The following is a 14406-nucleotide window of genomic DNA, read 5'->3' as shown; positions in this document are numbered from 1 at the left end:
CGGATTTGCTGAAGTAGCAGTGTATACCGTTTCTTACTTACGCATTGTCGTCAACCTCGTGCTCTCAGCATAAGAAAGATGCTCCAGTACCGCTTGGATGACGTCAAATGAAGTAAGACGAGCCGTAGCGGCCCGTTAACACGCATCACAAGATGCAAAGGGGTCAAGAGCAAAAGCAAGACGGTATTTCCTATTCTCAAGAGTGAAGCGGAACCAAAACCACCGAGTAAAACCAAATCCTCCCGTCTTGGGGACACCGGACGCCGGCGGATTAAACCGAACCAAAGTCGACTGTTCAGGGCAGTCCATTCTGGCCTGCTCCAAGCCCTTCTCGTACACGAAGCCGTTGGGGTAGTGGACGGGGTAATGCTCCTTGCGCAGGTGGAGGCGCGTCTCGTCCTTTCGCGACCAGTGGCGGCCGCACTGGTTGCACGGCCAGCGGCTTTTGCCCTGGGCGTTGGTGAAAGGGAGGCCAGGATCAAGCTGAAGGGCGCGGACTCTGGGCAAGCCTGGGGTGTCCTCTTCATCATCAGCATCATCCTCCTCGTCCTCTTCCTCCTCCTGATACTCTTCGTCTCCCGCTTCTTCGTCATCGTCTTCCTCCTCGTCACCATCGACAACTTCGTTCGTGCCGGTGTTGACGTATTCCTCGTCGTCTTCGCCTTCAGCGTCGGCGTCACTGTCATAGTCGTTGACGATGTTCGGGGCAGCCACATTGGTGGCAGCGGCGGGAGCGGAGTACATAGGCGGAACGCTAGGCGAAGAGGGAACCATCCGGGCGAAGGGTGCGACCTGGTTCTTAGGCGCTGTATGGTAACGGAATGGGCTGTTGACACCGGCCGGGGGCGGATTGACAGGAAACGGAGCGAAGACAGAAGGTGCGGTGAAGCCAGGAGGCATACCCTGACCATACGAGTTGAAAGAGGGCATACGGTTGACAGGCGTAGGGTTATTGTATGCGGTGGAAGCAGCGAACGCATTCATCGGGGCCGAGAGCTGTTGAGGAATCGAAGCACTGTGGTCGTCCTGAGCAGGCAAAAACGAGTTGATTAGATTGTCTGGAATGCGAGTGCTGGGAGAACTCGAAGTCGGATCCGAGCCTTGAGTGGTAGAGTCATATCCATAGAAGTTGAACGGATTGTATCTCTCTGGCATGCCATGCTGGACAGACTGATTGCCACCGTTGGGAACGAAATAGTTGCTGGGATGGGAGTAGGCGCGGTTCATGTTTGTAAAGATAGCCTCCGGGCGCGGCTGGGTGGTGTTGTGAGGGTAATGAACCCTCTCACCATGCTGGAAGACATCACGGCCTTCCGAGGGGCCGATGAGAGAATAGCCTTCGTGTGAGCTATGTTCCTTGCATCAGTCTAGCTCATCATGAAAGATGTGGAAGGGATACGTACGAGATATACTGATCAGTGACTCTGATCTGCTGGGGATCTTGCTCATAGAGCTCTGAATGCTCTGTTAATATAGTCAGTACTTGATATTGCCATGGAGCCAACCTGTAGTCAAGATCCACCACCAATAGAGGTGGTGTATCCGAGTAAACCCGGATGACAAGAACAGTACTATAGTACTAAGGGGGTCGATGGTGGACAAATTGAGAAGACCTTGAGCCTTCTCGCGGTCCTCGAAGACGACGTCCTCCAAGACCGACATCCTCGAAAATATTTCATGAACGAGAAGAAACATCTCGAAGCAACAGGGGAAAGGTTGACAAACTTACCTGAGTTCTCCATCTTATTCACCTTTGTCGTCGATCTCTTCAGCCTGAAGACGACGACAAAGGAGGTGGGTTGGTTGAGTGAAGCTGATAGTGGTGAGAAGAAGAGAAAGAATAAGGAGAAGCAGATAGAGTAGGAGGTGAAGAGGCCCTGTCTTGTGGTCCCCGTCCGTGAAGCTGTCGTGGAGCACAAGCCGGCTTAGTCGCCCTCCAAGCGGGTCTATAAGCCACGGGTACATATTGTCAAGCAGAAGGAGTAGAAGGTGAAGAAGGCCTTCCTGGTAGTCCTCGTTTGTGAAGCTGTCGTGAAGCACAGGCCGGCTTAGTCGCTCTCCAGGTGGGCGCGTCCATAAGCCACGGGCATTGTCTAAGACGAGGCGGGAACTACTGATAGCCAACAGTTCTAGGTAGCAGTGACAGTTTAGGCGGGAACTACCAAGGGAAATCATTTATTGGGACTGGGACGGGCACTTCGAGAGAAAGCCTTTTAGGACAAGCAGTCATACAGACGAGAACGAGACGGTCGAGATGGGAACTACTGAGAACAAGCCGTCATGAAGTTTTGAACAAGACAGCTGGGACGAAAGCTCTTAAGAACCAACAACCATGAAGATCTGCATAGGAAAGCTGGGACGGAAGCTACCTAGAATCAGCAGTCATGAGGAATCAGACGGAAGGATTGAAGTTGATAGAATGGATATCTGACGGAATAATGCATGCTGCACAAACACTCCAAATCTATGTTATATCCAGACAGTGAGTCCACACCTGGACGATAAAGGCTAATCAAACCATTCGATGAGCAGACCCCATGTGCCTTGTTGGCCTGGGTATGTTTGTCCGTTCCCCTTGTCAGACAACGAAAGATTGTCCAAGTAGAATTTTCCAGTGGGACGAGCATATTGGCAAGGCAGGTCATAGGACGCAAATGGCATTATACCGTATTGTGCTCAGTGCATCTAAAACAGTATCGGTAACCACCTAGCCCTCGCTGAATTCTTGACCGAGGAGCTCGAGTAGATACCACTTTTTCACAGGCGAACTGATAAATATGGTTCGATAGAGGTGCACCTACATGATGGCTTGTCGTTGGCCGACCCAAGACAGCTTCCGGACCGGGTCGGATGGATGCGTCCGAATTTCAGTGGAGCCCCTCCGAGGCCAACGGAGCGGAGGGCGGATGCACTACCTAATGTCAGTGCGAAAATCAGCTACCCACTCAATGTGCCAGGCTTGGCAGGGCAGAGACAATGGCCGGGAACCCGGCATCCCTGTGAGAGTCTAGTCCTCAGCCTAAGGTACCTTAGGTTGACGCCATTGTCCCCCCCACATTAGGATTTTGACGCATCTTTACGTACTGAATATCGTTCTCGCATGTCTGCAACTGTGGAAAGTTGGAAAGGCTCGTGATGGTGAAACAGTGAGCTGCCGGGCGACACGGCAGCCGGCTATGACCTGTAAGATTCGGCCAAGCAAGGAGCTTTGCTCAGACCGTGTCGACCTCGGAGGGCCTGCCATGTCGCATTGGCTGATGCTGGCACCAGCTGGCAAGCCAACCCTGGCTTCTCGGCACCCATTAGCCGCACCTTGCGCCCAAGCTGGCCACAGGTTGATCGGGTTGTGACGTCAGGGGCCGGCACCAGCTCGTGGTTGCTTGCGACGCTTTGTTGATCGGAGCGTCGATTTTTTCTGCAGGGCCCTTTTTTTTTCTTCCAAACCTGGCCGAGCCTGTTGTGAGCCTGCAAGCCTGTGATCATCTCGCATCTCGGACCCCTCCCCCCCTCCCCTTCTCTCTTTCTTTCGTGACTCTCTAAGCCCCCCAGCCCCCCCCCGTCCCTCATCCGGCTACCTCCCCATTTCAACCTCTGAAGAGCCCTTCGCTCTCTCTTTTCTCCCATTATTCTACCATTTTTTTTCTAAAAACATACATGCTGTACCTTGCTCACCCCTCGAACACGATCCTGTTCCATCTATCCTACCTTAATACAGCAACTCATCCAGGCCGACGACGCCCGGTTCGCATGAGCATCAGCCACCCGCCCATCAATTCAGCCCGTCCGCTCATCAGCCAACACCCGAGCGATTCACCCGCCAAACAAAAGCTTCTTTTCTCTCCGGTGGCAGTCACGGACCAACTGCCAAGCTTTTTGTGACCCACCCGCAGACACCACTGCGCACTGCGCCCAAAACCTCGGCTCAGCCCAGCAAGGTGCCCCTCCAAAGTGATCGACAGCTTAGAGAGTCCAAAATCTGGGTCTTGGCAACGGCCACAACAGCGCTGCAGGGTTTCTGACAGGCCGCTATCTGCTTTACTCTATCTTTACCGGCCTACCTCGCCAATCCGGTCCATCTTAACGGGGCTTTCTTACACGCCTCTGGCCAATCGATCGGGCCCTTCCACCAACTTGCAAGCGACATCAGCCACCCTGCCGTAGAGTCCCGCTCATCGACACCACCCAAGCAAAGCATTTCTGCGTCACGACGCTGCAGTCTATTCCGCAGAGATGTCGACCGCAGATGACCCAAGACCCAACGGGCATCCACATTCCGCAGACGACTCCTCGAACGCTGCCGCCGCCGCCCCCATCTCCACGGCGACGGCGCCTCCAGCTCAACCTTCTGCCGCCCCGCCGACGACGACCGTTGAGTCCAGCGGAAGCGTCAATGGCCATGCAGCCAACGGGATCGCGAATGACGGCACATTGGCCAATTCCCATCTAACCAGCAGTCCCTCGGATTCGCCGGAAACCAACGACGATGCCGTAAATGGCTCTGCACTGAACGGCCACTCGCCTCATGGCGCAACAGCCGAGAGCCAGGTCACTGAGGGCGCCGTCCCATCATCAAATGGTGGGCCATCAACCAACGGGGATGACTCGCAGCAGAACAAGGAGGGGGCTCTCGAGAACAAGATCGAGGGCGTGCAGAACCCGGAAGCTAACGGTCACAAGCCACCCGACCAGAAGCCGCACCACCATTCCGGCGACATTAAGGGGTTGTATGTCGAGGGCAAGGAAAAGGTCAAGGACAAGACGTCGAAGCCTTCCGGCGGCTTCGACACGACGCCTCTGCCCGATGCGCCTCCGGGCTACACCGTGAGAATCATCTTCCATCGAGCAAGCAACCTTCCTGCGGCGGACATCGGCACCAGGTCATCTGATCCCTTCATCCACGCCACCCTCAGAGCGGCGGTGCCAAAGCGCCACAAGGAGGACCCCGATCTCGTTCATCGTACAGAGACCAAGAGGCGGACTACGGAGCCCGTGTGGAATGACGAGTGGGTTGTTGCCAACATCCCGGCGGGAGGCTTCATTCTCAAATGCCGCCTTTACGACGAGGACTGGCCCGACCACGATGACCGCCTCGGCAACGTCACCGTCAAAGTGCCCTACGTCGGCGAGGACTGGGAAGGGTACCCGCAGCCAGGTCACGAGTTCGTGGCCAAGAAGCGCATGGGTAGCAAGCGAGCGTACTTTGTCAAGGCCATCACCAGTCATTTCGACCCGCGGACGGACATGTCGCCCAGATTATGGATCAGCATGGAGGTCCTGGGGAAGTCGGACCCGCCATATGCGCAGATGTGCACCATCGGGCCTACCTCGTACTTTAAGCACTTCAGTCCCATGATTGGACGCCTTACTGGAATCAAGGTGAACATGGAAGAAGAGGCCGATGCCCGTTCAGACGCGGTCGATGAACCCCAGGACAAGGACAAGGACAAGGACAAGGACAACAAGAAGACGCAAAAATATGAGTAAGTACACCGCACTGGGCCCAGTACACCCTCCCACTAACACAACTCGCAGCTTCCAATCCAACGAAATGCAGCTTTCGGGACCAGTGCCTTCCGAGCTGTACCACCGCTACGTTGAGTTCAGGCCGATGATCGGACTGATGTTTGCGAAGAGCGGCTTGCGAGGCAAGATTCTCAACAAGGCGCTGCACAAGCAACACAGCAGGGTCTACAACTTTGACAGCTCGACCGAGTACGGCGTCTTCAAGGCCCGCTCAGAAGAGGCCTCCCTGCAATTCCTCAAGCTGGCGCACTTTGACGAGGGCGGCCGGATATTCACCTACGTACTGACGCTCGACGGCGTGTTCCGCTTCACCGAGACTGGAAAGGAGTTCAGCATCGACATGTTGAGCAAACACACCATGCACAGCGACGTCGAGACCTACATTGCCTGCTCGGGCGAGTTTTTCATCCGCCGCCTCGAGAAGCCCGACGCGTCAGATGACCCGGAGCCCAACGAGAAGACGCACCCGTCCGAGGAGCTCTCTGGTGGTCCGCCGAACGGCCACCCTCCCCACAACCCGTCGTACTACCAACTCTTTATCGACAATGACTCTGGCACGTACAGGCCGGACAAGTCCGTCCTCCCCAAGCTCAAAGAATTCCTGCAAGCAAACTTCCCCGGGCTGGGCATCGTGGCCATGCACTGCGAGGACGAGGAGCTGCAGAAGCTCAAGAAGGAGCAGGTGGAGGCCAAGAAGAAGGAGGGCAGGATGGTCAACATGGTGCTCGCCCGGAGCCCGAGCTCAAGCTCCCTGAGCTCGACCGAGAGCGCGCTGCAGCACATGGACGAGAGGGGCGAGGACGGCCCGCCGGTCAAAAGCACGACGCAGAAGGCGCTGGACGCATTGGAGGACCCGAGCAGCTTGAAGAAGATGCTGAAGCCGGGTCATCACGGGGGAGGCGAGAGTTCGACTGCACATTGATGAGCCATGCCGGCTGGGTTGCTGTTTCTTTCGTTTTCGGGTTTTTCTTTTTCGCGCACTTTGATACCTTTGCGTATGTTAACCTCTTCCGGAGGCACGGCCGGCTTTTTTTTGACGTGGTTATTCTCCATTAATTTGGCATCACTTTACTAGGATCAGCAAGCAGGATGAGGCTGCGGGATCGACTATAATTGATAGTTTTTAGCTCTACATTTCTTGTCGTTGACCCAGTCGTCCCATACCCCATGTCCTCCGAGTTCCTGTCTAAACAGGGACAAGCCGTGCTCGGTCAGATACCCTGCTCCAGGGCGCCAGCCTTAGACCCAGCGCTCCCTGCGCCCCCACGGCCAGCCCGGGTTGGGGTTGGGCCGGGGGAAGTTGGCCGCCATGTTGGTCTCCTTCTGCCGGTCACCGAAGTAGGTGTTGGCGGGGAACTTGTTCTGCGAGACGCAGTTGGGGTTGCACTTGTCGAGGGGCCCGGACTTGCCGCGGGTGAGGTCGAGGACGTAGGTGTCGTCCTTGCAGTCGGGTAGGACTAGGAGTATGACTTGTCAGTAAAGACCGAACACGAGGGCAGCGGAGCATCGCCGCCCATGTTGCTGTCCCGACTTACCCTTGAGGTCGTTGAAGGGTATGGTATTGAGGTAGCACTCTTTGAACTGCGTTGAGTACGGCGTGTACAGGCCGTTGTAGTTCCAGTACCAGTTCCTTGGATTTCTGTCAGCAGCAAAACCTACCATCGAGTGGCTAAACGGGGCTGGGACGTACTTGTTGGTGTTGTCGGCGGCGCAGCCCATCATGATGAGGGCGCCGGCGGGGCCCGTCTTGACGACCTCGGACTTCGTGTCGGGGCAGCAGTAGGTCTTGATCTCGGCCGTGGCCGTGCAGTTGAGGGAGGCCAGGGCGCCAGAGATGGCGGTTGCGACGACGAGAGACTTCATGGTGTCGGGCGTGTTTTACTCTCTTTGGCTTGGGTGGTTGTTGGAGGCTTTGATGTCGAGGTTAATGATATTGTCGCTTCAAAGGTTGATACCAGGGACTTATATACTCATACGAGCCCATTCCTAGACTTATGGAAAATCAACCATCGCATAAGGCCGATTCTCAACTTCTCCCAGAAACGTTGCTTTAGCCTACGTGGGCCAGGTAGTCAAACCGCCGTACGTGGGCAGCGACAACTACCGATTTGCGGGGTGGTTTAGCCTGTTTCCTAACTCATCGAGATGTGAAGCCCGGCTCTCGGTTCTGGTGAGGAGAAGGTCGTAATAGGCAATTGGTGGCAGCCCGATGCGGGTTTTGGGGAAGCTCGATATTGAGCAGAGTGCCAAGGCGGGCCCATTGGAGCCAACCGGGTGTTGTGATACAGGTATGTCACTGTGTGTTTATATTGCAGCATGGAATTTGAACCGGGGTTTCGTGAGGTGTGGAGTTCACATATGGCGCTTGCGAGTTCATAAGTTGGCTATTATTTGGCTCTTGAGAGACTGGACCACTAGGAGTTTTCCAAGTGTTTGTATTTTGGCTATTCTGCAAGCTCTGTGGAGGGGAGGTTGTATACGCAGAAAGCCAAGACAGTAATTGCCATCGAACTACGTGTAGGTCTACATTGATATTGCTTTAAGGAGTGCGTCATGGTACATAGATCCTATGGTGTTAGCTGTGCTAGCTCTAATTAACTTGGCTGGTCACTTATCCCTATCACCAGAGAGGGGTGAATGAGAAATGACGATGCATGATAATAGGGCACTGCCACTCTAGTATCTGCCCCCAGCTCGATTATCATCAAACCTATTCTTGTGAGGGGTAAATGTTCATCGTAACGCGGCCAAAGTTCAGTGTCCTCGAACGAGGTCATTGCCATAGATGTCGTCTCAGGAGCAATGCCAGGCTTGGATTTCTAGACGAAAACAACAACAGTGACAGGCATCTGATAGGTCACTGTATTTCGCTCTGAGCGACTACGCGCATCCACCCGAACGGCGCGATGAGATGCCAACACTGAACGACATGGTCGCTCCTAGCTATCGGGTGGATTAATGATCGCAGTTTAAGAAAGTAACACCTCATTGAAATTTCATTGACGGTAACTGCATCCTAATTACAGTATTCTGGAGGATGTAGTAGGCAAAAATATCGGCGTCTCTCTTGATTAGCTACTGTCCGACGGCCAGTCAGAGCGAGGGTACACTGAAAGCACCAACCTTTGGTAAAACAAAACCACTCTCAAGCCGGAGTCTTAAAATAGCGATGTTAGGGCGGGTCTCTGACTTTTTAGATACTTCTTAGAGGCCTGTATCCTTGGTAAGCTCATACCATACACAAGTAGGCAAAGTGGAAGGGCTAGCCTTTGTAACGACAAGGGTGTAGCCGCACATGTTATTTACTTTCGCAGTTATCGTAGTTTTGTACATGCTAGTCATTAATAAAACGCAACTCATATATTCAATTCGATTTTGTTTGTTTTGCGGGAGGGTGTGCTTGATGAAAAACCTTAAAAGCCTTAGTGCATCGTGGTTGAAAAGTAGAAATGATGATAAGCCAAACCTGAGCACACAAAAAGTCGGTGACGGCAAGACACTATTTTGTATTACAACTTATTTTTGGTGCTCTGAATATAGTGAGACGAGTCGAATCTGAACTCTCTGTCCAACTCCTTCGCTAACGCAATGGAATTTTCTAAAATCCACCGTTGTTCCTCCGGCAATTCCTTTCCTGTGTGGCCGACCATGCAACTCATCTCTTTCCTGTTTGAACCCTTCTCCCAGGTACCATCAACCATGGTATGAGTTGGAAGACCAAATCCATGCGGGTCAACCTTTTTGTTCTTCAATAACCCTCCGTTGTACCAAATAAGACCAACCCTCAAATCCACATGCCCAATCACAAAACTGCAGATTCTCTGCGTGTCCTGGTCCTGGTCCCGAAACCAACCTACCATGGCGCCGTAGTGGATTTCAAAAGCATATGGAGACCCGGAGAGCTCGAAGCCGAGCCACCGCGTCTCCTTATCGCCGTAGGCAACCTTGTATGTGATCTCTTCGCGCACGTCATAGGTGTTTTGCCACGCAACATGCAGCAAGCCCATCAGCACTTCTAACCGTAACTTATCGACAAGAACGACGACAGAATCGCCTTCTTCTGCGTAGTCCTCTGTCCAGACCAGGAATTTGTTGAGCGTTGCGTTAGGCTCGCGGATCTGCGACCTCCACCATTCGTGGCGATCTGGATAGGCGTGCTGCCATAGCAAGCGGTCGTGGAAAAGAAATGCCCCGGTTTGGAGATAGGAAGCGTCAATGAGTGTCTTCTCGGGGAGTTGCACGAAGACCGAGTCAGCGTCTAGCAGAATGACCTCCTAAAAGGGGGAATACAGAGCCGCAAACGCTTTGATTGCTCATCCTCCACTCGCGAGCTTCATAATTGAGTCGTCAGGCAAGGTCAAGATATCCAGAAACCCGACCTTGACAAATTGGGAGTGAAGCTTTTCATGATCCTCTACAGGGAGATCATCGTCTCCAGCATAGACGATTTGGATTGCGAGATCGGTTTTCAGCACCTCAAGGAGCGACCCTATCAGATGGGACGCATATCTCATTGTCTTCTTTCCCGTTGGAATAACAATGCCACGGGATCCTGGGACAAAGGAGGAACGTAGATCAGCCAGTGGCGTCTTGCTATCCAAATGTTTCGGTAGATGTTTGATGAACGGGAATAGTGACCCGATGGCTTCTTCGACGGTTTCGTGGACCGCGTGTTTTTCCACCGGCGTGGGGACGCTGTCAATGAGTTTTACCCATTCGCGAGCAACCCGAGTTCGTTGACCAAGCTTATAAAATTTGTCCTTGTACGGAGGTTGTATGGGGTCCCCTAAGACTTCTTTGGCCTCTTGTATGACGATGTCGATCTTAGATTGCCATTCCGCCACGTCTTGTTCGTTGAGTTTCGGTGTCGGCTGCGAATGAATCAGGGGAGGGCGCTCCGACAGCGGCGACGAGTGTGTAGGCCACGTCGAACGGAACAAGATATTGCGTAGACAACACCAAGTAACACGCATGCAGAAAGAAAGGTTGCTCGTATCCGTGCGGATGGCATGGGTAGTGTAATAGCCATCTCGAGAACTGGGCTTGGCCACAACCCGAGAGCGCGGGCTAGCGAAGATTGACACTATTTGCAGCACATAGGCTAATCATCCTGTTCGTCCCTTTGAACCTCTTGCAGACGATGGGGGTTTTCCCTTTCGCAAACTCAAAATGTCCTGATGTGTAGAAGTTCGTGATGGCAGCCTGTGCCACTATAGTCAGTCGTACCGTGGGTGTTTGTCGAAACCAAAAGCAGAGAAGGTTGTCCAAAGCGAAGATATGCTGCGGGAATCTTGGGGCCTGACCAGATACTGTTGGAAGTTTTGGACAACCCCTGGCCGTTCACTTACGCAATCTGTGCAGTACATCACTTTTTCATTCTGTGCCGCACTCCTGAACTCCAGAACAGCCGGGGTCCTGGCGGCTACACACCTTGGCTAGCGAAATTGGCTCACTATGTGACTGTTGGTTGTTTGTTCCGTTGATTTTAAAGCGATGCCGAGGACAGACAACCGCCTTTTTCACCCAGACTTTGGCACTTGTTGTTCGTTCTGTTTGCGTCTTCTTTTTTTATTATTTCTCCCTAGACTGCACAGTAAACTCGTTTGTTACAACAACATCCAGAATCTCCCCTCAAGGTTGAGAATCAGACTGTAACCCGAACGTGACTAAACAAGCCTTGTTCATAGTTACACCATCACAACGATTCTTTTATCTAGGAATTTAGAAAAGCTGGCAGCAGCTATGTTCCGATTGAAATTACGTGACTTCTCTTGCATAGGGTTTTTACGGTGTGCACAATAGGTTTGAGATGAGATGAACTTAAAACAAATGTCGAGTAGATCACAAACCCTTCACGTGGAATGACATTTGTTTATAGCGATGAGGTTTCTGATCGGAGTCAAGAACAGCGGGATCAGTGTGCTGTTTATCTTAAAAGCCTTTTTATTAAAACACACTGAAGGAGCAGTGATCGACATAGTTTGATGGAATTCGTGTCTTTGATAACTGTCCACGTGGCTTGTGGATCTCTCCCGAATGATCAGCCTAAGTTCTGTCTCAAGCACACCAAATCTATCCGACTACGCAACTGAGACATTTAAAGTTTGGCTGATCCCCATCATTCTGGAGAACCAAAATCAACGGCTTCGATTGATTGCACACTTGCGACGTCAAAGAACGCGCTTACGGCTTTGATAAGATGTGGTAGTAAAGCAGCGTAACAAATCTGAATGCCTGCAATACCCAGTGCTAGATAAGCAGTTGGGGCGAGGCGATGTTTACGTTTCTAGCGTTGAAACACAGGCTGATATTTAAGATGAATGATGGCAAAGAAGTAGTATGAGATTCAAGATGGGGTCACAATTTACACATTGATAAAAAAATAGCTCAGACCCGTTATATGCTCAAGAATAAGAGAGTAAAATGACTAACTGCAGGAAATACATATAGATAGGAACTCCCAAACTTTCAACAATGGTCGACCAATGAAGATTACACCTATGAATTTCAAAAAGAAGTGGCCGTGCCATTGATACGCGGTTAGGTGTTGAGCGTTTAAGCCAAAGCTTCACGGACCTTACTCTCGAAGCTGCCGTCCTTGAAGGGAACATTGGCCTTTCCAAAGTCGGCATCCTGAAGAGCAGTCTTGGCAGCGGCGGGCAGAGCATCCCAGTCAGAGACAGGGTAGGTTTTGCCCGTGGTCTGAGTGAACTGGAGTTCGTGGTTGGTAGGAAATGTGGTGAAGTATTCGACCTTGGGGCTGTTGCCCTCCATGGGAGGAACGCCGTTGGCTTTGCTGTAGCCGCTGTGACTGGACGCGGCGCCAGCAGTAACCTTGGGAGTGGCCGCGTTTGGGTCGTCGACCTGAATGACAATGTTCTCCCAGTCGTGACGGTGGCCTCCGGCGACGTCACCACTGGTGGTTTGATCCTTGGGGAAATACCAAGAGTACATGATAACCGTCTTGCCGTCGACGGTGCCGGCGCGAGCATAAGTTTGACCCTTGCTCTGGTCGCGGCAGCCGCCAGTCGCGCTGCCAGTGTCCTGGAGACCGCCGCTAATGTCACCATTGTCGGCAACGGCGGGGTATGGCTGGCAGCCATGAGCGATATGGAGGAGTGGGTTGAAGGTCTCGATGACCTTCCCGAGACCGCCAGTCTGAATCCTCTGGGCAACAGGACTGATGGAATCGTGAGCCACGGTGGCACGAGACTGAAGGAGCTCAGTGGGAGCGGCGGCCACAGCGGCGGCGAGGGCAAGGACGTTGGAAACCTTGAAAGAAACCATTGTGAAAGTAGGATTCAAATGAGTGAAAAGTGAATGTGGTTGAACTTGGAAGTGAATGAAAGTTGGATCTAAATAGCCGGAATGAAAGTGTTGTGATTGTGAATGAAAAGAAGCAGTAAGTCTCACACTTTATACTACATGTACGGCTTCTGATCGCAGCATTATTGCGAAGTGACTTGGAAGCTCATTCTGACGTTCACCAAAGATCTCTATATTATCGTCTCATGTTGAACAGAGTAACCGAATAGACTTCTAGAGGTCTATAGTCGGTCTGACGAATCCCATGACAGCAAGCAGTATCAAGGCCGATATAGGTCTCGAGATTTGTCGATGACCAAGTCTCTCGATATTGACACCCGTCTGATCTTGACGTCAAATTCTCCATACTTGGGGCTGTGAGTACTCAGGGGGAAAGTTTAGAGGCCAGAATGAGGGTCCTGCAAAGCGAAAATATCAGGGTTGTCTCCCAGACGGAATCTCGGCATGGTCTTAGATTGCGGACGATGTCTCAAAACTGTTCGTAGGAAGGCTCACTTCTCCACATGATCGAATACCAGAGTCAACCCTACGTCCGAGTATGTACTGTACTCCCTATGACATGATACGCACTTGCTGTACTTTGACTTTACTATGTGAACCAGGGTCTATCCGATGGGCCATTCAATGCGTCCTTGTCTTGGCAGGTCGTCACCCTGTACTACAGGTGTGAGGTCCCACACCCAGCCCTACCAACAATCTAGGTAGGTACTTTGGCCAAGAAAAGCACGGCTAAGTTGAGTGTCATATTTTGTGACCATGACACAGCACTGGCGATTCTTACATGTACTCATCATTATACCGTGGCCCTATGTCTAGCTATTTCTTGTTTTTGGCGTTGGTTCTGCGCAAAGATTGTGGTTCTTGAGAGGTGCACTAAGTTAAGTCTAAAACCCTGCATGTGTTCGAACACGTGTAATGAGCACTTGGTGCCATATTCCCGCAATCAAGTAACCATGCGGCCTGGTTACGATCTACGCCGCGATCAACTGTTCGTTTCTTGGATCTGACAAGAGAGGCCACCAAGGAGATGGAGAGTTGAGTGTTTCCGCGGAATTTGCGTCGGACTGAAACAGCCGAGACTTTCAGCCTTCCGTGGAGACTGCAGAGGCCTGGTACTGTAAAGTCGGCTGACTCGAGCAGCCAGTCTAGACCACGAGTGCGGGCCATCACTAGCACGATTAAAATAGACTATGCGGGAGATAGTCAGTGTGGATCACGGAACTTTAGCGATGAAGGTATGACAGCACCCAAAGTCCAGCAATGGTCCTTGCTCTTCATGTACGTGCAACTCATATCAACTAAGTATTAAGCCCGGTGTTCATGCACGAAACCAATGAAATCTTTCTAAAGCCCGACAGGAATATAAGCGGTTTGTCCATTGGTCATGAGATTCAGCGTCCCACAACACCTTGTCGGGGGGTTCACGGAGTCCGGTAACGGAGGACTCCACTGCAACTAACTTTTTGTGTTTCGAGTATGGCCGGGTTTACAAATAAAGATTGACTGTGTATCTCCAACCTCAAGTCGCCCACGGTGAATGACCAGCCATTGCTAATG

The 14406-nt window shown here is 52.1% G+C and overlaps 4 protein-coding genes across 4 annotated transcripts; 1 reads left to right on the top strand and 3 right to left on the bottom strand.

The window, feature by feature from the left end:
* Positions 1-4230: 4230 nt before the first annotated feature.
* On the top strand, positions 4231-6445 carry ColSpa_00815 (uncharacterized protein; the record flags this gene model as incomplete). Its single annotated transcript, XM_049267027.1, has 2 exons — positions 4231-5480; positions 5533-6445. 2 exons carry the CDS (start codon positions 4231-4233, stop codon positions 6443-6445), a joined length of 2163 nt encoding a protein of 720 aa, XP_049122984.1.
* A 317-nt stretch (positions 6446-6762) lies between these two features.
* Positions 6763-7386, bottom strand: ColSpa_00814 (uncharacterized protein; the record flags this gene model as incomplete). Its single annotated transcript, XM_049267026.1, has 3 exons — positions 6763-6980; positions 7059-7162; positions 7214-7386. 3 exons carry the CDS (start codon positions 7384-7386, stop codon positions 6763-6765), a joined length of 495 nt encoding a protein of 164 aa, XP_049122983.1.
* A 1646-nt stretch (positions 7387-9032) lies between these two features.
* On the bottom strand, positions 9033-9840 carry ColSpa_00813 (putative alpha-1,6-mannosyltransferase MNN10; the record flags this gene model as incomplete). The annotated part of the gene is made up of 2 exons (XM_049267025.1): positions 9033-9797; positions 9826-9840. 2 exons carry the CDS (start codon positions 9838-9840, stop codon positions 9033-9035), a joined length of 780 nt encoding a protein of 259 aa, XP_049122982.1.
* A 2238-nt stretch (positions 9841-12078) lies between these two features.
* On the bottom strand, positions 12079-12810 carry ColSpa_00812 (uncharacterized protein; the record flags this gene model as incomplete). Its single annotated transcript, XM_049267024.1, has 1 exon — positions 12079-12810. One exon carries the CDS (start codon positions 12808-12810, stop codon positions 12079-12081), a length of 732 nt encoding a protein of 243 aa, XP_049122981.1.
* Between the last annotated feature and the right edge of the window lie 1596 nt (positions 12811-14406).

This window comes from Colletotrichum spaethianum, assembly GCF_022836535.1.
Source record: "Colletotrichum spaethianum MAFF 239500 DNA, contig01, whole genome shotgun sequence".
In the NCBI taxonomy this organism is placed as follows: Eukaryota; Fungi; Ascomycota; class Sordariomycetes; order Glomerellales; family Glomerellaceae; genus Colletotrichum; species Colletotrichum spaethianum.
The sequence above is the reverse complement of the archived record's forward strand: the minus strand, read 5'-3'. Positions and strand labels throughout refer to the sequence as shown.